Source organism: Tripterygium wilfordii, chromosome 1 (assembly GCF_013401445.1).
Source record: "Tripterygium wilfordii isolate XIE 37 chromosome 1, ASM1340144v1, whole genome shotgun sequence".
Taxonomy (NCBI): Eukaryota; Viridiplantae; Streptophyta; class Magnoliopsida; order Celastrales; family Celastraceae; genus Tripterygium; species Tripterygium wilfordii.
Window position 1 is genome coordinate 10,048,216 of NC_052232.1, and position 24,687 is coordinate 10,072,902.

General features: G+C 36.5%; 3 protein-coding genes across 4 annotated transcripts; all 3 read left to right on the forward strand.

The window, feature by feature from the left end:
- Window positions 1–1,217: 1,217 nt before the first annotated feature.
- LOC119996604 (U1 small nuclear ribonucleoprotein 70 kDa-like) lies at window positions 1,218–7,276 on the forward strand. The gene is made up of 11 exons (XM_038843295.1): window positions 1,218–1,462; window positions 1,724–1,820; window positions 2,460–2,574; window positions 2,665–2,744; window positions 3,750–3,813; window positions 3,896–3,960; window positions 4,044–4,106; window positions 5,387–5,468; window positions 5,547–5,709; window positions 6,026–6,085; window positions 6,373–7,276. The coding sequence occupies exons 1-11, from the start codon at window positions 1,218–1,220 to the stop codon at window positions 7,031–7,033; spliced, it is 1,695 nt and encodes a 564-aa protein (XP_038699223.1). The 3' UTR covers window positions 7,034–7,276.
- A 1,164-nt stretch (window positions 7,277–8,440) lies between these two features.
- On the forward strand, window positions 8,441–14,627 carry LOC120009786 (ATP-dependent DNA helicase DDM1). Its single transcript, XM_038860525.1, has 16 exons — window positions 8,441–8,561; window positions 8,748–8,830; window positions 9,280–9,549; window positions 9,719–9,802; window positions 9,917–10,263; window positions 10,345–10,534; window positions 10,661–10,836; window positions 11,660–11,717; window positions 11,857–12,046; window positions 12,604–12,699; window positions 12,791–12,885; window positions 12,965–13,084; window positions 13,588–13,707; window positions 13,802–13,900; window positions 13,968–14,075; window positions 14,208–14,627. The coding sequence occupies exons 2-16, from the start codon at window positions 8,768–8,770 to the stop codon at window positions 14,427–14,429; spliced, it is 2,238 nt and encodes a 745-aa protein (XP_038716453.1). The 5' UTR covers window positions 8,441–8,561; window positions 8,748–8,767; the 3' UTR covers window positions 14,430–14,627.
- Window positions 14,628–20,209: 5,582 nt separating this feature from the next.
- Window positions 20,210–22,941, forward strand: LOC120000980 (cytochrome P450 90B1-like). 2 transcript variants are annotated; one of them, XM_038849186.1, is made up of 8 exons: window positions 20,210–20,513; window positions 20,605–20,929; window positions 21,005–21,157; window positions 21,252–21,506; window positions 21,579–21,671; window positions 21,923–22,001; window positions 22,071–22,177; window positions 22,410–22,643. In XM_038849186.1, the coding sequence occupies exons 1-8, from the start codon at window positions 20,311–20,313 to the stop codon at window positions 22,641–22,643; spliced, it is 1,449 nt and encodes a 482-aa protein (XP_038705114.1). In that variant the 5' UTR covers window positions 20,210–20,310. The 2 variants fall into 2 exon arrangements, with proteins under 2 accessions (XP_038705114.1, XP_038705107.1); XM_038849179.1 differs by having other exon boundaries at window positions 20,311–20,513; window positions 22,407–22,941.
- Window positions 22,942–24,687: the final 1,746 nt, after the last annotated feature.

Below are 24,687 nucleotides of genomic sequence, written 5' to 3' on the forward strand. Positions count from 1 at the left end.
ATAACATTCATTTTATAAATGCAGCCCAACTAAAAAACATAGATGATTTAGTAGCATATAAATACCAAAAACAGAGCACAATATCCACATCAATAATCACCAAAACAGAGCAACATGCCCCGCATCACAAGCCATGAGAATCAATAATTCCAGTTGCTACCTGCACCTCACCAACACCACCCCATCATGTACAGAATTGTCTCTTCTATTTACGAGTACAAAAACAAGGAAAAGAGCTAAAGGGGAGGCACTAGTGGTAGCTCTAATGCTAGAGGGGAGGCACAATTGACACTAATAGAAAGAGATTGGATGGCTCAAGTCTAACAAGTGAGGACCAATAGTACAACCAGTGGAGACAAAGATTGACACAACAAGGTCGGGCAAAGATCGGCACAACCGTATGAACGAAAACAAGTTTTGTAGGCCCAATTTAGTAACAATCGACCACTAAAAACTATTTTGTTCATGAATAGCTGTAAACCAACCATACCTAGATATAGAACACTCAAGTCGTCTCTTTTATGAATGTTCAATAGACAAACCCATCTAAAAACTTACCAATCGACTAAAAGGGAGCTTCAAAGTGAAGAGGTTTCATACCATCAGAGTCGTTCTACGCTTCACCCTCTCTACCGTCGCAATCATCTAGACAGTCGCAATGCTCTGTTTTGTTATTTGAATGGTGATAACGGTTGGGGTGTTATAAGTGTTGCCCTAAAAAATGACACAGTCACACAAAGGCAAAGGAAATCGGGGTACAATTAATAAAAATTGGGGTGTGACTGAAGTGCTCCATATGGGTTTGATACGGATTTTGGCCCATATAGAAGGAAAAGGGACCGATTGATATATGATAGCGTGAATCCCACACCACATAACAAGATTAATTTTGCATCATATTTAAGTGTTTTTTGATTGGGGCCGAGTAAACAATGTCACTCGATCATTATCAAATTATCTGTGATTATTTTTATGTTCGATTCCATCAGAACACTTTTTACTTCTAATGAGTTATTTCTTTGAAATTTTGCCCTCAATTTTGGAAAAGTGGTTTGGTATTTGAAAAGGGTACTTGGGATTAGAATGTTATACTTTTAGCATGTATATGTGTTCATATGCATTTATTTTTTTGGTATCTCTCGAATTCATGACAAGTATTTTGAATGTAAATAATCTATAATATACGTGACTAAAAAAACGAGTTGATTAAATGAAAGATGCATCGGGATCTTATTGGATCAAATAATGTTCTTAAAGTGTGTATATGCACATATATCCGTTTATTTACATTATATGACGTGTCGAGAGGGCCACCAACAACCTACAAAGAAGAGAGAATGATAGTCAAAATAGCTATTGACGGTGGAAGGTTCGGGCCAATGAACCTATATAATGATAAAGTCAAAGATCTAGACAAGTCAAAAACAAACGAGAAAGAGGAGTTATGTGGAAAGAGAATAAAGTTAGTGATGTAAACAAGCAAAACAGAGGAGTAATGTGGAAAGAGATCAAATATGATTGAGAAATATATTTTTTGATTCAAATCAGAATTTTGGACACACATATGTATAATTTAGTCTATTATCCATTGAGTTACGATACAATTGCTTGTACTTTACCAACTTATAACTTCTCAATCGACAATTTTGTGTATGAATTATCTCGACTAAATTCAGATAATTCAAAACTTTAATTTTAGTTTTAAGGTCATTATGTAAAAACCCTTCCATCTAAACGATGCGTTCATGCGCAACCAAAACCCCGCCGTGCAGGCGCGGACCAAGGCCCAGAACCGCGCCAGTGTTCTCCAGCTCAAGCTGGTGAGTTCTGTGTCTCGACTTTTTGGGGATTTTGTTGTTTTCTGTGTTGATAAACCTAGGTTAGATTATTCTGTTGTTTGATCTGTGATCTGGTGATATGAATTTTCTTGTGTGAGCTGGAGATTGTTTCCGTTTGTATGACAGATAATGGTTCGAGTCCAGTTTGATTGTCGAGTTTGTTCTAGGCTTAATGCGGTTATATTGCGGTCAAAAGGTTTACTGTTTTTATCTTTGTTATTGGTGCTTTTTCTACCCTGGCTTTGAATGGATGATTAGGTGTGGTTGGTTGTGAATGATTTTGTGCTCTTAGCGTCCATTGTGATGTCTAGAGTTTAAGGTTATTGGCTGGTACGACGTGTTGAATCTATTTGATGCAAAGATTGCCAACAATTCATCTGGAATGCTTTTTCTTGCTTCTAAGGGTTTAGAAATCTATTTTGGATATTCATACAAAATACAATACTTGATATGGTTTTATTTTATTGAAGAAGTGACTCAGGCTGTGATAGCTCTCTCTTTGGTCAATGTGGTTCCTGATTGAGCCTACAAAATGACAGAGGCAACTATGCACACTTTCGCGTCCTCATGTAATTATTGCTTATTTAGAGAAAATATTTTAATCTTTCGGTTCTTGTGCAGATTGGACAAAGTCATCCAACTGGTTTAACGAACAATCTCTTGAAGCTCTTCGAGCCTCGACCCCCATTGGAATACAAACCACCTCCGGAGAAAAGAAAATGCCCACCATACACAGGTTTTTTTCTAATTTTTCGGATAAAGTTTATTCTAGTTTGACATTTTTTAGACTCATATCTCTAATTTTTGGTTATTTGTTTTCGGTCAGGAATGGCTCAATTCATAAGTAAATTCGCTGAGCCAGGGGATCCTGAATATGCTCCACCAGTACCTGAAGTTGAAACCCCTGCAGGATATATCCACAAGGACTCTGCTTCTTTTAAGTGCTTTGTACTCAGTTTTGTTTTTTTTTCTTTTTTCTAGCTTGAATATGCTAATGGTGCGGTGATTTATAGTCTGTGATTTGTGTTTCATGTTCTACTATGGAAAGTTGACGGTGGCTGACGAATCCACATCATATGTTTTTTTCTTTTCCACTAATTCATTTTAGTATGATCCCAGTCTCCTTTGTTTTGTTTAGGTGGTACAAAAAAACTTCCGGTTAGTTATGCTCTGCAACAGTGACATATATGAGGCCTTTATGAGATGCCGAGATGTGCTAGCCTTAGCAATAATGGTCTATGTCAATTGACGATGGTTGGGACTTTTGCTGAAAATGTGCCAGTGCTCGGATTTTTGGTTGACTTTGAGCGCTGTTGAAGCATTTGTCTTATGCCTGGGCTTCTTCTAGTGTCTGCTTTATTTTGTTATTAGATCATTGTTTGAACTCTGAAGGAGACAGTACCATCTAAAGGACATTCAGAGATACCTCAACGTGCGAACCTGTTATTCCTGAACACGCTCATGGTTTTACCTTTTATGTCCACTGAATTTGTTTTTCTGTTATAAAAATCTTTCTAATCTTCAGAAAGATTTCCTCTGAAAGATTGCATATCTTATGATGATAACATATCCTTGCTTTTCCTTCTACCTCATAGTTTCTATAAAATTCAATGTAGTGGATTCTTCTTTTGCAATCCATTAACGTAAGGTTTAAACATCATTATCTTGATTTTTCAATCAAGATTTCTGCACCTTTTAAAGGTTGATATCTGTCATGCTACGTGGGCAAAAGGGGCTAGTTAGTCTTAGGGTTAGTAGTATTTTGGTACTTAATATAAATGTCGAGAATTTGAGATGCCACATGGCTGGACTTGTTTGAATTTCAGAGTATTCATAATTTGAGCTGCATTGTTTTATCAAGAAATAGCTTCATGTTGTGCTCTGTGATTTTATCTCATCATTTGTATCCAGGCAGAAAAAAAGGCTAGAATTCACAAGATACGTCTTGAGAAGGGTGCTGAGGAGTTTAAGACATGTAACTTTCCATGCATCCTGTAATTATTAGTGTATCTGCAGAGTTTAGGTGATGACTAACTTTGTCTTGATTTCCTGTGTAGACAATGCAAACAATGATCCTAACATTTCAGGAGATCCTTACAAGACATTGTTTGTTGCTAGACTTGTAAGTGAAATTTTTTCTTTTGTCATCATTTTTGATGTTTCAACTGATATTTTAGTGCTGACTTATTGTTATTGCTCTTGCAGAACTATGAGACAACTGAAAGTAGAATTAAAAAGGAGTTTGAATCTTATGGACCAATAAAGTGGGTAGGTATTTTTGAGCATCCCAAGCGGTGTGTGGTAAGAGGTTTATGTGGCTGTTTGCCCTCATCTCTTTCTCTTTGTAAGGAACTTTGGTTTAGTCTCTCATGGTTTTCATGCTTTAAAAATGATTCATAAGTTCCATAGTTTTATTTCTAAATTCCAAATCATTGCACAGTTTTTCAGGAACGAAAAATTTTGTATATTCATTTTAAATAATCCGCTAAGCCTCATTTATTTGAAATTGCAACAAAAACAGTGGAAATATTTCTTTTCTGGAAATTTAATCTTCAATTCAATTTTTTCCATTTACTGTTTTTATAGGCAAGGGTAATTAGTGATGCCTAGTGGATTTTTTTATGCATTTATGTGAACCATGAAAGGCCACATTGTAGCATCTCCTTCTCTGTAATATCATTGGTGGTGTCTATGAGGGATGGAAATATTAGCCCAGGTAAAACTGCTTGTTTGCTGGTAAGGGTTCTCAGGTTGATTTCATGATCTTCCATAACTTTACCTCTTAAAATAATTGGGATAAAAATCAAAATGGGCCCAGGATATTGCTTCAGTTTCTGGGTATTGTTTCAAATTAAGATTTATCTGGTTAAGAACTACCTGGTAAGGAGGCTGATACTCTATCCACCACCAAAGGTAATTTTGGGTTTTAATTCTCATTCAATCAATTCCAAAGAAGATGCCTCATCCTGCACAGCAAAAGCTGAAATTTAAGTTGAGCAGAGCAGTGATGTTACTTTTTTGGCCTCTCTATTTACGAGCAACAAAAGGAGATTGACGTCTGTTATTTTCCCTGCACTGGGTAAAAATTGTCGGGAGTATTAGTATCTCTTCCTCTTTTATTTGAATTTTCCATACATGCCTTTCCTGCTACTGAAAATTTGTATTTTTTACTTCAAAGGCAATCAAAACATATCAGCAGTGTCGAAGATGTTCTGGTATTTTTTTTTTTTTTTTTAATTTTAATCCCTGGTAAGGGGATATTAGTTTGTTTACAAGTGGTAAACTTTCCATGATACATCCGTTTTTCGCCAACTCTAGCAATGGTGGTGATGCATCTCGCGGTGGGAGCCCTGTGATTAAAAGGTGAGCACGGCTAATGAGGCATACTGCCTTTCTGCCATGCCATTTAGGATTTATTTAATTTTATTTATGTAGACTTGTCTGTTGTGAAGAATGATCAGCATATTGCATGAAGTTTCTTTGTAGATGAGCTGTCTTATCTGTATTTATAATTTATTCATTCATATTTTCTGCTTTGTGGTTTGCAGGTTCGTTTGGTCACAGATAGAGAGACCAATAAGCCCAGAGGCTATGCTTTCATCGAGTACGTGCATACTCGAGATATGAAAGGTAGGTTGAATGACAATGGATTATTGGCATCCACTTCTTTTTAGAAGTGATACTAACAATTTTTTAAAATTTTTGCAGCTGCATACAAGCAAGCTGATGGGAGGAAAATTGATGGCAGGAGGGTGCTTGTTGATGTCGAACGTGGCAGAACTGTCCCTAATTGGCGCCCTCGAAGACTAGGTGGGGGACTTGGAACCACCAGAGTTGGAGGTGAAGAAGCTACTCAGAAGAATTCTGGGAGGTAGTTACACACTTACATGTGGGCATGCTTCATATTTTGTCTTTATAATTTACTACTAAGATAGTTTAAAATTTTAAATTTAAGCAAACCTTTTTTTTTTTTTTTTAATTTTTTCTGTTTGAAAATTCCTGATAGAAAGGGAAGTTTGAATTCACTCCTAACTAGTTCTAAATTCGAGGGTACTACTCTTTCATTTAATTTAATGTCGTATAGAAATACTCTTTCTTCTGCTTTGCTGGTTAAACTGTAAATGGTCTCAAAATTATTGATCTTATTTGGGTTGAGCTGGAAATAGTTTTTATTCATCTTTTGTCAGGGAGCAACTTCAATCTGGGGGTCCATCTCGATCTGAGGAGCCAAGGATACGAGATGATCGGTGAGATTCACTAGAATTTTTGTCTATGGTTTAAGTTAGTTGGTAATGCTCGTATTTAGATTTAGATATGCTTTATCTGAAAAAGGAAAGTTTGTGCAATTGTTCTTTTGTTTAATTGGAATGGTGGCGTGATTGTTTTTAATTTCATTTAAGAAACACTGACAGGACCACCTTGAAGGGTTAAAGTCCAGTGATGAAATTATATCATGGAAGTAATGTAACTATCTATAATTGACCACTCTAATGGCATTTTATTTGTGCTTGTGATTGGCATTAATATATCTCAGAGATAGGGAAAAATCACGTGAGAGGGGAAGGGAGCGAGACAAGGAACGTGAGAAGTCCCGTGAGCACTCCAATGACAGGCCAAGAGATCGTGATTATAGAGAGGATAGGCATCACAAAGACAGAGATAGGGAGAGAGAACGGGGTCGTGATCGTGAACATGATCGGGTACGTGACCGTGGTCGAGAGCGGGATCGTGCTCGTGATTGGGATAGAGACCGTGGACGAGAGCGTGACCGTGTTCGTACTCGAGATAGGGAGAGGGATTATGAAGCTGGTGAAACTGACCGCAATCGTTCTCGTGATAGAGAGCCCGAGCATGATCTTGTTGAGTCAAAACATGAGCGTGATCGACATGGTGAAAAAGTGTATGATCTTGCTGAGCCAGAGGATGATCACCGGTGGTATGAACAAACTGACTATGGGCACAGGAGGTCAGACCTGGAACAGGACCAGCACTATGATCGCTATGACCATCGAGATCGGGGACATTATGACCGCATGGAAATCCATGGTGATGATGATCGTTATGATCAAATGGAGGAGGATGATTACCAGTATGATCAAGCAGCACCTGAGTCACGTGAAAGGGATAGGACCCGGGAACTGGATCGTGAATATCAGCGCTCAGAGAGATCACTTTCCAGAGAATATGATCACTGAGGTTGCTTTTGAGCTTGCAATTACTTTGGCTAGGTTAATGAAGACACTTCTTATGGTCAGTGGATTTGAACTCTTTTTACGCTTAGGTATGTAAAATCCCCTGCAGTGGTATGTGGTCTCTGCCCGAGATGTATTAGCTTTGAATTTACCTTTATTCGTGGTTCTGTTTGTTGTTCAAACTTATCCTGTTTGTTTAAAGTTTTTCAAGACATCTATTTAAGAGCATTCACTTGCAATCGGTTATTTTTGTTCTTGATATCTGAATGGATTGCAGTATTTTATATAAGATGTTTAGGACTCTAAATAATCAAAGTTTAAATTCTTGACTGGATGTATCTGGTTGGTTTTTGAGAAGCTACCGTGTGTTGGTTTTTGTCTCTCTCTTTCTCTATCGCGTATTATTTCTGAAGGGGTAGTGATAAGTTGCATTTGACACTGCAAAAGTTAAACAAGTGGAGTTTAGGACATCTTAAGCACATCCCAATTAAAAAAAAGAAAGAACCATAAATGACTTTGTTTTTTGTCCTCTTATCAAAGAAAAGTTTAGTTGTTTAATTGAAGTTGCACTAAAACAGTAAAACAATAGGGGCAACTTCAAAAGGTGGGACAGAAAGGACATGGTCGCTTCGATCTGCAAAAATTGTGCGTATTTCGAGGCCATTAGTGTGGGATTGGTCACGCGGATTGGGGTACGAAGAATAGCGGCCTTATTTTTTTTTTAAACTTTTTAATATTGAAAGTTTTCTAAAAAAATAAATGACAAGTATTAACAATGTTCTATTTTACATTGAATAAAAATAACAAAATCATAAAAAAACGAAAATTTTGAATGGTTTCAAGTGATTGGATGCAATATGTATAACATGTCATTTATTTTCTGATCAAAGAATTAAGTACATGTCATTTTTTAAAGATCCACAAACTAAATACATGATAAAACAGTCAAAATCTTAAATATATTTTTAGTTATTATTTTTAACTAAAAACATACCAGGCTGCAAGCACATTATCGTTTACCAAATTAACTAGGAGAAACTCCAGTTCTTACTATAATTTTTAACTACAATTTCCCTAAAAACATATGTAATTATGTTTTTTTTAAAAGAATGATATATTAGAGTTTAGAAGTTTAAAATTAATTTATATTTTTTTAAATATGTATTATATTATAACATTATGAATGTCAAAACACTCAATAACATATTTTATAATATAATTTAACATAGTCTTAAAAGAAAAATTGGATCTCCTACCAAATACCAAATGACTTGGAAAGATTCAAAATTAGGTCTGACGGTAATTAATTGAACAATGGAGGGTGAACGTAAAAATTGTTTTCCCGCTCAGGACATCACAGGCGGCTAATTAGAAAAATAAAAAATATTGTTATTTTAAGGATTCAATTTAATTCAAAGAAGTGCTCCTAAATCCTAATATTTGGCAAACGTTCCATCTTCTTCACCTCTCGCTGGTGGTCTGCACTGTTCAACATCAACCTCTGCCTTCCTCTCTTACTCTCTTTTAAACGGTGCGTTTAGGGCTGGTCGTTCGTGCATTTTTTATTTGATCGTTCTGATTGTTCGCATTTCTGTTTGCCGTGTATGGATGATGTGCGGAAATCGAAACCCTAGTTTATTTTTTTTAACTGTTTACTGTTTGATCTTGTGATTACATTAAAAAATCTCATCTTATTGTTGTGGTGGGATGTTTATAGCATATTTTTAGAGCTACGAGATGGTGGCGGAGGACGAGAAGGATGCCGTTGTGGAGTCGCCGACTTCTGTCCTCGAAGATGAGGTTTGGTTTCAGTTTATAATCAATAAATCCTCGGGCGTCGTTTTGTTGTTCTTGTTTGTTTCTAGGGAGGTAGTGTTTGGTCGTGCTAAAGGAAAGAAAAATACTAGCCAAGGACTCTGTTTTTCCTAGGCATTTTAAGCATTTTCAATGGATTTGGTCTTGGGTTGTTATTTGTAAAAATTTGTCGTGTTTGTTCATGACGTCAGTGCTTCATTATATTATCCCGATTCATTTTTATTGTCATTAGATGTTTGTTCTTTTTGTACTTTTGCATCCCCTGAGTTTTTACCTTTTCTAATAGGAGAATAAAGCGCAGGAAAGTGTGTTTGTACCATAGTGATGTGGGATTCGAAATGGGCACAACTTGATAGTGCTTAGAAAATTTTCCTTCTATTATGCAATATTATACTAGTGGTCTTAATCATATTTTCCCTTTGTTTTACGTGAAGGATACGTGCAAAGAGAAAGAAGGCTTTGATTTGAAAAAGGAAGTTCTTATAGATGCTAAAAATGGAGATTCTTCCCTCTTATCTGAAGCCATGGTTGAGGAGGAAGAAAAGCTACTGCAAGCCCGAGTGAAAGAGGGTGCTGAGCAAGAGAAGGAGCCAGAGCAAGCACCCCAGTTGAATGACATACAGTTTACCAAATTGGATGAACTTCTAACGCAAACCCAACTCTATTCAGAGTTTCTGTTAGAGAAAATGGATGATATCACTCTTGTATTTCTCTTTCCCACCCATATAAATATTTTTTGTTTGCAAATTGAACTTGTTTCTTATAACAGCTGATCTTGTTTTGGCATGACTGTTGGGAAAATTTTGGAGTGGATCAAGTGAACAAAACTGAATATTGTTACTGCTGATTTGATTAATTTATTTATTTGTATAGACTCAAGTCGAGCAAGAGAGTGAAGCTGTTGGGAAAAAGAGAGGTCTTGGTTCAAAGAGAAAAGCGGCTACACAGTACAACACTGTAATTATTTTCGTCATATTTTATATTGAAATAAATCCTGCTTTCTGGGCCTTTTGTGATCTCTGCATAAATATATTTTCGTAGATTAATTGAGATATTGTGCCCGTTCTTCAGAGAAAGGCTAAGAGAGCAGTTGCAGCCATGCTTACAAGGTCAAAGGACGGTGAAAAGGCTGAAGATGTGAACTTAACTGTGGAGGAAAGACTTGAGAATGAGCAGAGGGACCTTGTACCGCTATTGACTGGTGGAAAGCTGAAGACCTATCAGATGAAAGGTGTAAAGTGGTTGATCTCATTATGGCAGAATGGGTTGAATGGTATTCTTGCAGATCAAATGGGGCTTGGAAAAACAATTCAAACAATTGGTTTTCTTGCGCATTTAAAAGGCAATGGCTTGGATGGACCTTATTTAGTAATTGCTCCTCTCTCTACTCTCTCAAATTGGGTTAATGAGATATCAAGGTAAATCTGATATTTGATCGATGTGTGGAATCAATCATAAGCCAATGATTCCTTTCTGATAAGCATTGTGTATATGGGCAGGTTTGTTCCCTCCATGAATACAATTATCTACCACGGAAGCAAGAGTGAGAGGGATGAGATAAGAAGGAAATACATGCCTGGAACTATTGGTCCAAAGTTTCCGGTGGTTATTACTTCTTATGAGATTGCTTTGAGTGACGCAAGAAAAAGTTTTAGGCATTATAATTGGAAATATCTTGTTGTTGATGAGGTGAGTGTTCTAACTTGTAATTTGTAAATGTTTAGCTTTGCCTTTGCAATAAACACAATCCTTTTTTCCTTAGAATTTATCGTTCATTTTGGCAATTCTGACCCTTTTTTTTTTTAATTTTTGAAGGGACATAGGTTGAAGAATTCTAAATGCAAATTGGTGAAGGAATTGAAATATTTGCACGTTGAAAATAAGCTTTTATTGACCGGGACACCGCTGCAGAACAATTTGGCTGAGCTTTGGTCATTACTGAATTTTATTTTGCCTGATATTTTCTCATCCCATGAAGAATTTGAATCATGGTTCGTATGCTCTGCCCTGGTCACTACTTTTCAAATTTGAATTTCTGTTCTACTATGTATTTATCATGCTCATTCCGTACGTCCGGAGCCTATAATTTTCATGTTATGCCTACGTGTTTTATCATTTTACCCTAAACAAACACATAACGATTAGTGTAACTTTGGCATGTTTTATTAATGGTCATCAGGAAAGCTACATTTTGCTAATTGAAATTTTCTATTAGTGCGTCGATTCACATCATCGAAAATTTTGAATTTGGAGTGTACTTTTTTCATTTCCTTTTGACTAATTGATTTTTTTAATATCTTATTTGAATATGATATTTGTATCTTATTGTGAGAATGGCCGATGCGCTTTGGAAAAGGCATTTGTTTCTTGCAGTTACATGTTTGTTCCAATTCTGATACAAACAATGGGTAATAGGAATAGTGAATGATTTGATGATATAGTATTGGAAAATGAGTTTCTATGCACTTGCACCAAATGGTTTTGGCTTGAAAGATGTTTGATATTTATATTTTTATTTAGAATTACGAATACGCTACTGTGGCAGGTATAATTTTTTATCTGCTTTATTTGCATTTCCCTCTCTACAATTTGCGAGTGCATTAGCATCTCTTTATTTGTTTCCTTCCATTGGGCTGTTTATAGTTTATGTAAGTCTGCAAGAATGAAGTTAAATTCAGGATAGTATGTTACAATCATTGTGAATTATTCACAGATAGAATGATAATGACATTATCATAGGTTATCATATGTTGCCTAGCACCTTGTTTGAACTATCACTCACTAATACATGTTTTGGGTTTTCTTTTTGTGTAGGTTTGATCTGTCAGGAAAGTGCAATAGTGAGGAGTTGGAAGAGAAGAGAAAAGCTCAAGTATGTGTCACTGCTAATTGTACTTTTCTCAATTTAGTGACTTTTTATATTTTGTTCGTATAAAATGCCCAACTAAATATATTTAAATGAAAAGATAATTGCAATGTTCACGGGATCAGGGTTATTGTATTCCATTTAGGTGGTAGCTAAACTTCATGCTATATTGCGTCCCTTCCTTCTTCGAAGAATGAAGGCTGATGTTGAGCAGCTGCTCCCTCGCAAGAAGGAGATTCTTTTATATGCTACCATGACTGAGCATCAGAAGACATTCCAAGAACATTTAGTTAACAGGACATTGGAGAACCATCTACTAGAGACGGTAGACACAGGTATTAAAACACCTCTATTCTTTGTTGTTTCTATTTAAAACTTCATTGTGAAAGAACAGGAGACTCGTACTGTGCAGGATATTTCTTTGAAATTTATTTGTTTCTCTTTTGTGGCTTTTTTTAATGATTTTGGGCATGAAGCCGAGGGCATGTGAATGTGGAAGACCAATTTAAGCAGTGATGAATGCAGGTGTTAGGGGGAAAACACATTTAATGAGTAAAGAGTTCATTGGATTGGTAGAAGGATACTCCTGCCTGTGTATTGACACAGACATCATTTCCTAGGCTCCGTTAGATCATTTTAGTCAGATTATCGTGTTTTTCTTTTGATCTGATGAGGACATTATCGTGCTTTTATTAGTTCTTTTTGTTTGCATTCAAGATAACTGAGGGGGGAAAAGCCTTATGGTCAGTAATTAACCAATGTCAAATGGTCCTGTTTCTTTAAATGTAGCTGTAGACTGTAGGATTTGGAAAGACTAGTTCATTGCTGTTTTGACTTGTATTTTGATTACATTCTGCAGTTATCAGCTATTTGACAAATTTTGAAATTGCAGGGCGTGGTATGAAAGGAAAGCTTAACAATTTGATGATTCAACTTCGAAAGAACTGCAACCACCCTGACCTGTTGGAGTCTGCTTTTGATGGCTCATGTAGCTTCCTTGCTATCTATATTTCCATTTGAAAGTCAATATTTGCTCTGCAGGTTCCCTTACTATGTTTCTACTCTGCTTTTCTTGACAGATTTCTACCCACCTGTGGAACAGATAGTTGAACAGTGTGGGAAATTCCGCTTGCTGGAAAGATTGTTGACTAAGCTATTTGCACGCCGGCACAAAGTAGGATCTATTGAATTGTTATGGTGTATATGAATTATATTTATCAGCTGCTATTCATGAGTTTTTCATTCCACAACAGGTTCTGATCTTTTCTCAGTGGACAAAGATTTTGGATATAATGGAATATTATTTCAGTGAAAAGGGATTCGAAGTTTGTAGAATTGATGGAAGTGTAAAATTGAATGAAAGGAAAAGACAGGTTTGTGAAATATCTCCCTTGATGAGAATTTGGAGCTCATCCTATTCTTTTGAAGTTCTCTAGAATAATAATTTTCTGCATTAGTATGGGTCTGTATAAGTAGAGGAATCTATTTTCTATCTGTAGACTTCATAACTAATAGTTTTTATGCTTGGGATGCAGTTTGGATTTAGTCATCTATATCATCGCGATTTTTTTGTCTTATCAAATCGTGTCCTTAAGGTTTTGATACGTTTGTTGAATGCAATTTCAACAGTGACTTCAAGGTTGTAGGCTCACAGTTGTTAGTATCCTTGTGTTCACTTTCGTTCTTTCCTCACATTATATTTTTGGTGATGCTTGCGTTAAAGTGATCGCAAATCTATTACTTTGTTTCATTGGACAACGGAATGTAAGCATTAAATGAAGAATAAACAATGGTTTGCTATTGTTTTGGTTTGAGTTTTGCATGAGTATTGATTATTCGTTTTGTTCAGCTTTTTACTTTTCATATTTTTGAACAGATAGAGGAGTTCAATGATGTGGAGAGCAATTGTAGAGTATTCCTTCTCAGCACAAGGGCTGGTGGATTGGGTATAAACCTCACTGCAGCTGATACCTGTATACTGTATGACAGTGACTGGGTATTTTCTTCATCTCATGATTTCTTTTGACAAAGGATTTTGGGTCAATGTAATGTTGTAGTAGTTCTAATATTTAACTGCATTTGCTTCCCAGAACCCTCAAATGGATTTGCAGGCCATGGATAGATGTCATAGAATAGGTCAAACTAAGCCTGTCCATGTTTACAGGCTTGCAACAGCTCAATCTATAGAGGTATTGCTCTGATAGGCATTTTTTTTACTGATGTTGAAATGAACTGTGCTAACTTTACATTTAACAGGGTCGAATTCTGAAAAGAGCTTTTAGCAAACTGAAACTTGAGCATGTGGTGATTGGAAAAGGGCAGTTTCATCAAGAGCGTACAAAGTCTGGTACAGAAGCCTTAGAGGTTTGTTGTCTTTTTTGTGTGATTATTCTATTGACCATTCCCTGTTGGCATGACATTTATTTCATTCTTAAACTTGACTGGTGGATGCCATAGATACAGGTTTAATTTGACAAGCTTTTATTTAAATTGTAGGAAGAGGATTTACTGGCATTGCTTCGGGATGAAGAAACTGCCGAAGACAAATTGATACAGACAGATATAAGTGATGAAAATTTGGAGAGGGTGCTGGATCGCAGTGACCTTGTTGTAGGTTGTGAAGAGCCCAGTGCTACTGCGATCCCCCTTAAAGGACCTGGTTGGGAGGTGATCTTACCAACAGCAACTGGAGGCATGTTATCTACCCTCAATAGTTGAAGCTGTGTGTAGTCCTTTTGTATGATGGCTAGTAGCATTGGCATTTTTGGACGTATTTTTGGCGATAAAAAGAGAGAGCTATTGTATCATTTTATCGCACCGAGCTACATTCTGTATTTGTGCTCAACATGATTACGGATGGTTTTAAGTGTAAAAACAGTCTGGTTTTTATATCTAGCTATTTTGTTTCATGTTTGACATAGAAGTACAAAAGGGAAAATTTTGATGACTGAAACTTGAATTATGTAAAAAAACTTGGTTGATATCCACTTATCAACTTGTAACATGGATTTAGGGTTTACGGACAATGACCACCGGGTGCTTTAGATTTTGATCATAATGAGCGGGACGCAAGGATACTTTGGCAGAACTTCTAATGGTCATGACATGTTTGCAAAGTGTAAACTGTAAAGGTGAAATTAGTGGGTACCAGAAGTACCTTTAGCAGACATGTAAAGCACCATGTTGCCTCTGTAGGATGCTCTCTTTATCCTAACCTTGTTAATAAATTTGGAGTTGTTAGCCTATTCTTGTTTTGCTCTCTCTTTTCCAGGGACTTGTGAGTTTAGCATTGTCAAGAATGTATTCCATCAAAGCTTCTATTCCAAGCATCACTTTTTAGGTCTTATTCCTTTGATTTCATCTCACAAACTAGACAAGTATCGTAGAATCTTTTCTTTTAATCTCAGTTTAGGTTTCCTGATGGTGATGGAGGATCTATCCAAAACACCAGATTAGCCTTTTCCCGCTTAATGCGAGAAAGTTAAAAGCCATTAGGTTTTGGTTGTCATAAGATAAAATTAGTATACTCTGATGCATAGAAAGCCAATATTCTCGGCTAAATGATCCATGCACTTCCAATAAGTTTAAGAATAATGGTATATTAACGCAATCATTCAAAACTTTAATTATTATATCACCCCTCAGATTAAAGGGTTGCAAATGTTGCCTTCATCCCAAAGTTTCACTAGATCTTTGCCTAAAACAGCTTAAGGTAGGGTTTTGAGCACCAAGTCGACTCGGGGCACTACAGTTTTTTTTTTTAATACTTAACCCATTAATCCAGTGGCCTAGTCCAAAAAATCAACACAGGAGTAACGTCTTACTTTTTGTTAAGATGTCGCTTTAGATATCAAAGTGATTAGTGTCGGCCCCAGCCCCACGGATCATGCACTTTTAACTGATTAATGACTCTGGATCATCTAATTATGTGTGTCAGTGTGGGGACTATGGCTTGCTGGCCTCGTGTGGCATATAGCGGAAAAACCCCTTTCTTTGGCTTTGATCTTCTTTTTCTTTTGTCCACCAAATAAATGCTTACATTCTTTATTCCATTTTTTGTTCCAATTTTTTAAGCTTACTATAAGCATACAAAAAGCTTGTAGGGTACTGAGTATTTGGAAAGAATGCAACTGTTGCCCTGGAAGGCCAAATGTACGTTGAATCTGGCAGCAGTCGGACGTTATAAAATACATATAGGACATTTATTTAAGCTCTGCCCAAGGATTGCCAGTAGAGCTCAGCCTTCTTTTTGACTTTCTACAATTGTCTTTTTGATGATGGTGTCTTGCACGAGGGTACCCATATTGAACCATTAGAACAAAAGGATGGGCACCATGTGATTCTCGAGCAGCAGGTATATTTAAGTATTAGCTAAAATTTTGAAATTCTTGCACATATGATTAGTCAAACTCAGTCTGCTCTCTAGTCACTATTACGTTGTTTGATGAAAAAGTGCTTTTATATATATATATATATATATATATATATATATATATTGTTAAGACATATATCTCACATTGAGTAAGTGTGCGCTACCGATATAGCTGTGGTGTACGTGTACCTTGAGTTTTCGAGGATTTTAGAAGAACTATAAAAAAATGTCGTCTTATAAAAAAATAAATAAATATCTTATGTTACTTAAATAGATTTATGTTACTATAACATTGATATTTTTTCAAAAATATGAGGTATTGGGATTAAGCGGCCCTTGACGATGACCCATATCACCCCACTCCAAAGACTCCCCTACGAATATAGTTTATAGGTAAAGATCCAATTACTCTCAACCAAATGATCAATTCTTTAGAGACGAAATCATGGCAGGCTTTAGACTCAAAGCAAATAATACATCTTCGACTTCAAGTTGTGTTGAGTTTAATATTTATGCAGTAGTGTGACAAGTATTCGATATATAACATATGTAATGTAGGAGCCTATGAGTATTTGTTCACGTAGAGTTTGAAATCACAAGACAATCCTTTCCCTGAAAGTATGAAACTACTCATCTATTGCGGTGTTTGAGATCCCTTAATTTGGCATTGCCTCCATTTGTTTCTGTTGACTTATGAAGAATAACTCAGTCCGGTTGTAAAGAAAAGACACTTTTATCAAATGTTTGCTGCTGCATTGTCATGTACCAACATTCAATTAAGAGCAGCAAATTTTTTTTCTCTAGAGATGTTTTCCTTTATAACATCAAGATGGCCCTTCAAAACCAACCATTTTGATGCTAATTAAGCTTTGAGACGACAACAAAGTGTTACTTTTGAGAGGCATCATTATTTGGTAGAGGAATCCAATTTCTCCACCAAACAAAACAACAGACGTACTATATATATAGAACTAGAAGCAAAGGCTATAGGAGAACTGGTCAAAGATTGTTACTCCTTTTGAAAGATAAATTACGCCTGTAAATTCATTGAGCATTGGGGTCGGTGGAGAATGCTATGCTGTACTAATTACTAATAAAGTTTTATCTGGTTTACGAATTCAATGACATATCCTTTTGTTCTATAAACAAAAATCAAATTGAATGCGAAAAAGACGGAGAATTTTTAGGTTAATATTTAACGATCTAGAATTTTCATGTCTTTTTTCACGTTCAATTAAATTGTTGTTTGGGCCGAAAATATATCGTTGGACTCGTAAACCTGATCAAGACACATTCATGAATTTTTTTTTTAAAAAAAATCATATTGACTCCAAAAGAAAAGACATTGTTAACTAGTGATTTAAAGAGTAATAGTTAAAGATTGATCACAGTATCTCATATGTGATGAACACTCTCCGGTCTATAACAAAATTTCTTAGACTTAAAAATACAGATTTCAATGGACTGGCTGATCTCTGAGCATCGTGAAGCCACGTTTTCTACTACAAGCCGTGCGTGCGCAATGATTGAGTCCGTCATGCGTGTGGACCATGTGGTGAAGGTGAAGTTCCACAGGGTCCTACTGAGGACGTATTAAGACTGCAACTGGGAAGAAGATTGGCACTCTCTGTACGTTTCATTCCTTTTGTAGGACAGACAAAAATACGCATGCCATGACGACAGGCTCTCTGCAGATTGATGAAGCAACTTTACCAGTACTGGTGGGGGACTCGATTCATAAGAGGACGAATTCTTAATCTATATATATGCCGCGTTGACCCAGTCATGAATGAATAGAAATAGTAAAAAAATACTCAGTACTGTGTAACTGGAAAACGTAAACTGTGTGCCTTTGAACAAATGAGACTAAATTATTGGCTAGGGTCGTGAGTTTCTTTCAATAGATGGAAATTTTTCATGCATGAGAGTCCATAAACAATGTCTAGTTCATAATGTCCATATCATTTTGCTTTCAATGAAAAGGAAACAAGGAATAAACGATTAATATAAAATAACTGACGCCTGCAACAAGTTCTAGAATTTAATTATTTTTGGTGAGTACAAGAAGTTCTAGAAACCTGTGGTATGAGGAAAAAAAAAGACTGCATGGGAGTGTTTTTGCAGATTATAAATCATAAGTCGTGTTTTTTAGAGTTTTGAAATTATAGAGTCAATCATTTATTGATAGTCTAGTTGATTATTTCTTCGAACTTAGAGTATAAAGAATCTCACATGAGATCAAGAGTTTGATTTTAAGTTGACGCTAATGGTTTATGATGAATCTCGATTGAAGTAATCTGTCTAGAAGGGTTGTGCGTGACTAGTTAAGCCCAAATAACAATAAAAAATGGATTGGAAACCAATAGATTTTGGGTAATTTGAAGGGATAGTCCACCTCCCAACAGCTTTATTAAAAAAAAACCTTGTCTTTCTCTTTTTTTTTTTAATATAGGGGAAGGGAGAGAGGATGTCGAAACTCGAAATTTCTATGAGATATCACATACGTGACTGTCATGAGTACCCGTGATTCTCACCTCTCAACAGTTTTAAACCAATCGATGATAAGACAGGTGGGTGGTCACTGTTGTAAAATACTAGATACTTGTTCCTAAAGAAGATCTTTAGCTTGACTTTTCCTCCTGTTGTTGCCCCTGCAAATCCGATTCGGTCTAATTAAGTCCGATGGAAAAGCTAAAAGAACCGACTCTCAAGACCCCTCTCTCTTATAGTACAGTACTGGTTGTTGATACGTCTTGTCAAAACACACATGCACGCATGCCACGTAAGACACCCATTCAACTGATGAGTTGAGAGCGGCAATGATTGGCAGTGTTGGTCACCCGCACGAGTGGTTGGGGTATTATAAGGCTTTGGCTTTTGTTTGTAGCCCCAAGTGGATGGAGTGTGTGTGTTGGTTCGATAGTGGTTGAAGTACTGTTGTCTATCTTCTGTGTACTCCCACATCGGTTAGATTAGTTCCTCTGAGGTAGTATATAAGTTCCCACTACAACACATTTTTTTTGCCTGTGATGAAATACTCACGGGTAGTGTGTTGTAGTATTGCTTATATCTACTTTAGTTGTATCTCAAAAAAAAAATCTGAGCTAATGAAGAAGCTTATTTGACCACGTAGACTCTGGGCCCTCTGTTTTGTACTGAATAAAGGAGTTTCTTGGTGTTAATCACAGGTCTGTTTACCTGCTGAGATCTTTTTGAATCTGATAAACAATTTGCATGTCTGTCTTTTTTTTATATATGATAAAGATAGGATATATTTTAGACTCATGTTGTTCTGCTGTGCAGGATAAGATAAGCAGTGTGTTTGCATTTGCAATTGCAATTGCAGGTTCTACATTCATGCAAGAATTGAACTTTTATCTTTTTCAAAACATGTGAGCTGCTAAAGTTTGGGAAGATACGTTTAGCATTCAAATGACCGGCAATAATGCACTCATGTGAAATTACGCACACTCAAATATCCGAAAGGGATGTTGAATTGAATAGTTTCTCGGTTATCAAAAAGCACCACCAGAGACTATCAACTTATTGTTTTGAAGCTATGTTTAGCGCTCACAATTGTTCAGGAAAGGAGGATTTGGGCTTTCTCAACTAGACATTTTTAAATTATATACAATTTTAAATACGTTTTCAATCATGTAGATGAACAATTTTTTAAATACCAAACTCTCCCCTTCCGCCCTCAACCCAATTTTAGGATAGTAGGCTCATGACCAGTGACCACGACCTAACTCTCTACTAATTTTGAGTCTTTGATTGCTCCGATTGTTATTGCGAGGCTGATGCAAATTTAAACCTAAATACGACTTTCAAGAGATGACTGGATTAACTTAACTGTGTTATCATTGTTTCCTTTTCACTGTTTGTTCCATTTTTTGACATTATTTTAGTACCTGTAGTTCAATAATTACTTGTCATACGCTTGTGCAATGACGATTTAAGAAGTGAAGAAACATTAATTAAAACTTAATAAATAATAATATCACAAAAACATTGTCAAAAAAAGCTTATAAAAGCAGGCTATTGGGTTCAAGCCTTTCAATAACAATCAAAACGTTCCTTCTCAGTAGGAAAAAAAATAGAAGCTTAACAGAAAAGTAGTAGTTCTCTAATTCCGTTTCTGGTTTCAACTTCCTAGTGAGTACACAACAAGGTACACCCATCATAAAGAGAAAGAAAAGAGAAAGAGAGAGTCTCAGTCAGGTCTCCATGTCTGACTCGGAGCTGTTTCTCTGCCTTCTTCCATCGATTTTAGCTTTGCTTCTGATTTTCATTCTTGTCCAAAGAAAGCAAACCAGGCTTAATCTTCCACCAGGAAACATGGGTTGGCCATTTTTAGGCGAAACATTTGGTTACTTGAAGCCTTACTCTGCAACTTCGATTGGAGAGTTCATGGAAAACCACATATCAAGGTAGCAGAAAAGACACCAAAATTCATAACCCAGGACAATTTTTCTTTTTCTTTGTTTTTTTGAATTAGTAGTTTTGATTCAATTTGTACAGGTATGGAAAAATCTACAAGTCCAATTTGTTCGGTGAGCCAACAATAGTCTCTGCTGATGCTGGATTTAACAGATTTATAATACAAAACGAAGGAAGATTGTTTGAGTGCAGTTATCCAAGAAGTATAGGTGGGATTCTTGGAAAATGGTCTATGTTGGTCCTAGTTGGAGACATGCACAGAGACATGAGGACTATTTCTCTCAAATTCTTGAACCATGCAAGGCTTAGAACTCATCTTCTAAGAGAGGCTGAGAAGAACACTCTGCTAGTTCTAAGCTCTTGGAAGGACAATTCAGTGTTTTCAGCTCAAGATGAGGCGAAGAAGGTAATATACTTTTCTTTGATAATCAAAGAAAGGAATAAAGTTAAAAATCTTATAACCAAGTACTTAAATTTGCAGTTCACATTTAATTTGATGGCAAAACACATCATGAGCATGGATCCTGGAATGGCTGAAACAGAGCAATTGAAGAAAGAGTACATTACTTTCATGAAAGGAGTAGTATCTGCTCCAGTGAATCTACCTGGTACAGCATACAGAAGAGCGTTGCAGGTACCTAGAGCTTTAATAATCAGTTGAATTAATGTTCAATGTTCTTCATGTTTTGAAATATGTTTTTTTTTTTCGTGGGTGCTCTGTTTTTCAGTCTCGATCGACTGTACTGAAGTTCATAGAGAGAAAAATGGAGGAGAGAATGAGAAAGATGGAGGAAGTAATAGAGAAAAAAGCAGAGGAAGATGATCTCCTTGGTTGGGTTTTAAAGCATTCAAATCTTTCTCCTGAACAAATCCTTGATTTGATTCTGAGTTTGCTCTTCGCTGGCCATGAAACTTCAGCTGTGTCAATATCTTTGGCTATCTACTTCTTACAAGATTCTCCTACTGTTCTTCATCAATTGAGGGTAAGCATTCCAATAGCCTTTACAGTTTATGGGATTATTTATGGAAATTTACACTAATAACTCCTCAAACAGGAAGAGCATCTTGCAATTGCCAGAGCCAAGAAGCAGTCAGGGGAGATGGAATTGAATTGGGATGACTACAAGAGTATGGAATTCACCCACTGTGTAAGTTCTTTGCCCTTCTTACCTTCTTCTTTAAGGTGCAACGAAACCTAAAACAAACTGCCGACAAGTAAGACCAGTTCGAAACACGTGCAAGAAATAGCATTAAAATTGTTGGACGGGGGAGTTTAACTTGCAGTCTCCTGCATTTATGAGGAGTAGCAGAGTCAACTTCACTATCCCAATTAAAACTACTTTGTTAAACACTTTTTGTAATTTTCAGAGTTGAGTTTGTATCTTTAATCTCTGTGAAGGTTATCAATGAGACTCTCAGGCTGGGTAATGTGGTGCGGTTTCTTCACAGAAAGGCCATAAACGACGTTCGGTATAAAGGTAATTTATATATATATGGATCATGTTGGCAACCTCAAGCTTAAGAGATAAGAATTTTATTTTGAACAGGTTATGACATTCCTTGTGGATGGAAAGTACTGCCGGTCATTTCCGCAGTACACTTGGATTCTTCAGTTTTTGAGGAGCCTCATCAATTTAACCCGTGGAGATGGCAGGTCAGTCCAACAGATTAATTTTTATTGTTATTATTATTGAAGATAAAAAGAAGATATGTATGTTGAAGATAAGTCGGGCCCAAATAGATAGACAAGTATGAGAATAGCTAGGTTCTTAACAAACATTCCCATCAAATCAAAGCCATTGATATGAGTTTGTATTGGATCACACGGCTCCCTCATGTCCAATCCTACTAATAATTGTACATGCATGTTGGTGGTCGTGCAGCAGAACGGTAATGTTAAGGGAAATACTTCAACAAGCAACCACTTCATGCCGTTCGGAGGTGGACTGCGACTCTGCGCGGGATCAGAACTGGCTAAAGTTGAAATGGCAGTTTTCATACACCACTTGGTACTAAATTTTCAATGGGGGTTAGCAGATAAGGATCAAGCTATGGCATTCCCATTTGTGGAGTTCCCTAAAGGCCTACCCATCAAGGTCCAGCACCAAAAGTTAGTATAAGAGAAAGCAATGGAGACCATAAAACTATTGAATTGATATATCATATATATACATACAAAATTAGTTAAAGCTCCTTTGTATGTGAATCAGTGAATGTGAAGATTTGAGTATCTTGTACGTTCAACGGGGAATGTAGTTTACAGTGTTGTTTTGACGTTACAAGTGAAACTCTCACGAGCCATGCATACTGCAGAGAAAGGGAAGTGAACAAGGGTCCTAAGAGATGACCACATCTTCCTCTCCATCGTCTTAATTAATTATCTTGTAAAGTATTTTTTATCGATGCACAGGTGGTTAATTTATCTGCTTTTTTTTTTTCATTGTTACAATTTTCATATGATAACAAACATTAGGTTGGTTTCTTCCTATATATAAGCATTCGAAAGTGATACTTTCTGGATCTCGTGATTTGAAAATGAAATGAAGCTGAGAGAGGCACGAAAAAGGATTGGTTTGTCGTTTCCGTTTGATGATCTTAATTTCCCGTAATAAGATGAATGAGCATAGATCCTTACATTGATTGTTTCTGGGTCCCCAATGGCCAATAACATGACAATAATTCTTTCTGGGTCCCCGATGAACAAGAGTATTTATCTATATTTTTAAGGATAATGATAAAAATGTCAACAATTGGTATCCTAATTAGCGCATGTGATTCAAGTGAATTCGAGGGTTTCACATGTTCCACATGAACGAGACAATCATTCCATATCAGAAAGAATATTGAACTGGTTCTCGCATCCGTGCAGGTTTCCTTTCACTTTCTGATATGAATTTATATCATTCTTTCTCAATCTTTGATGAATCATGGGTGGAGTTCTCATGGTTAGCAAAGCTGCACGTCACTACGGGTTTAAATGTCGGCTCTCAACAACATTTTTGAGAACAACTTTATCCAAAAAAAATTTTGAGAACGACTAAACAAAACTTGAAGATCCATTACTGATGACGCCATGAACCTTTCTTTTTTTGTGAGAGGGAGCTCGAACCTATCTGCTTCAAGGGCTCTACATTGTTCCGTGATCTGTGTCACAACTCACAAGTTCAAACTATAAGGTCCTACACATTTTGGCGTTTAGTGCTGCAACCAAAGGTTCGTTATATCGTCCATCCTGTTTATTTGGGTTCCCAACAAGGCTCAATAATATGCCATTGTTGGGCTTATTCATAATTGGGCTTTTCTTCTGTAACCTATATGGATAGGATAACAGAGTTACTAAGCCATAAACAGAGGTTGTAAAGCCCAAGAGCTTTTTAACCTCTACTCGACTACTCAGGCTTTCAATTGGACAGTGAAACTGGCTAAAATGCCTTAGGGAGTTGAGAAGGCCCAGTTTGAAAGGTTTTGGCATCTAATGGTAAGCATAAGGCCACCGTGGCTTGTGTCTCCCGCCAATGCGTACCTCCTATATCTCTCCTGCTGGTTTTTAGTGCTTTTATGTATTCTTGCTGTAGACTTGGTCATCTGGCTCTGGATTTGTGAATGATCGAGATAGAGTATGCCGGTATGGTGTCATCTCTTCATAAGGCTGCGGAATAGTTGAAAAAATCTGGTTGTTTGCTTGCCGTTTTAGGGTTTTGAGAACTGTATTCCACCTCTCAAAAGCGACTGTGCAATCGCCAATCTTTGGTGAGTGCGACATGACCATATGACAAGCATAATACACACAAATAGTAGTGGTTAATTATTCATGTATATACGTAGTTGTGTGGTAGGACAGAGAAAGGGACGCTGAAATATTTGAGGTTAAATACATGCAATCCATTGCAAAAGCGAAAGCTGGTCAACAATTAAGGTTATTATCTTTAATTATTCATATATTATACAAACATCATAATCAATGGATAAAAATAAGCAATCATCGAGAGCAAGTGGCCGTTCTATTATCTAGTACATTACACATATTATTAATTATTATCGAACCACTAATGGAAATTGGAAATTGGAAATGAGAAAGTGTATGGTTTCATGAGTACTTATTTGATTTGTCAAAGGTACAGTGTTTCCCACTATGAACAACTTAGTAATGTAACGTCTCTCTCC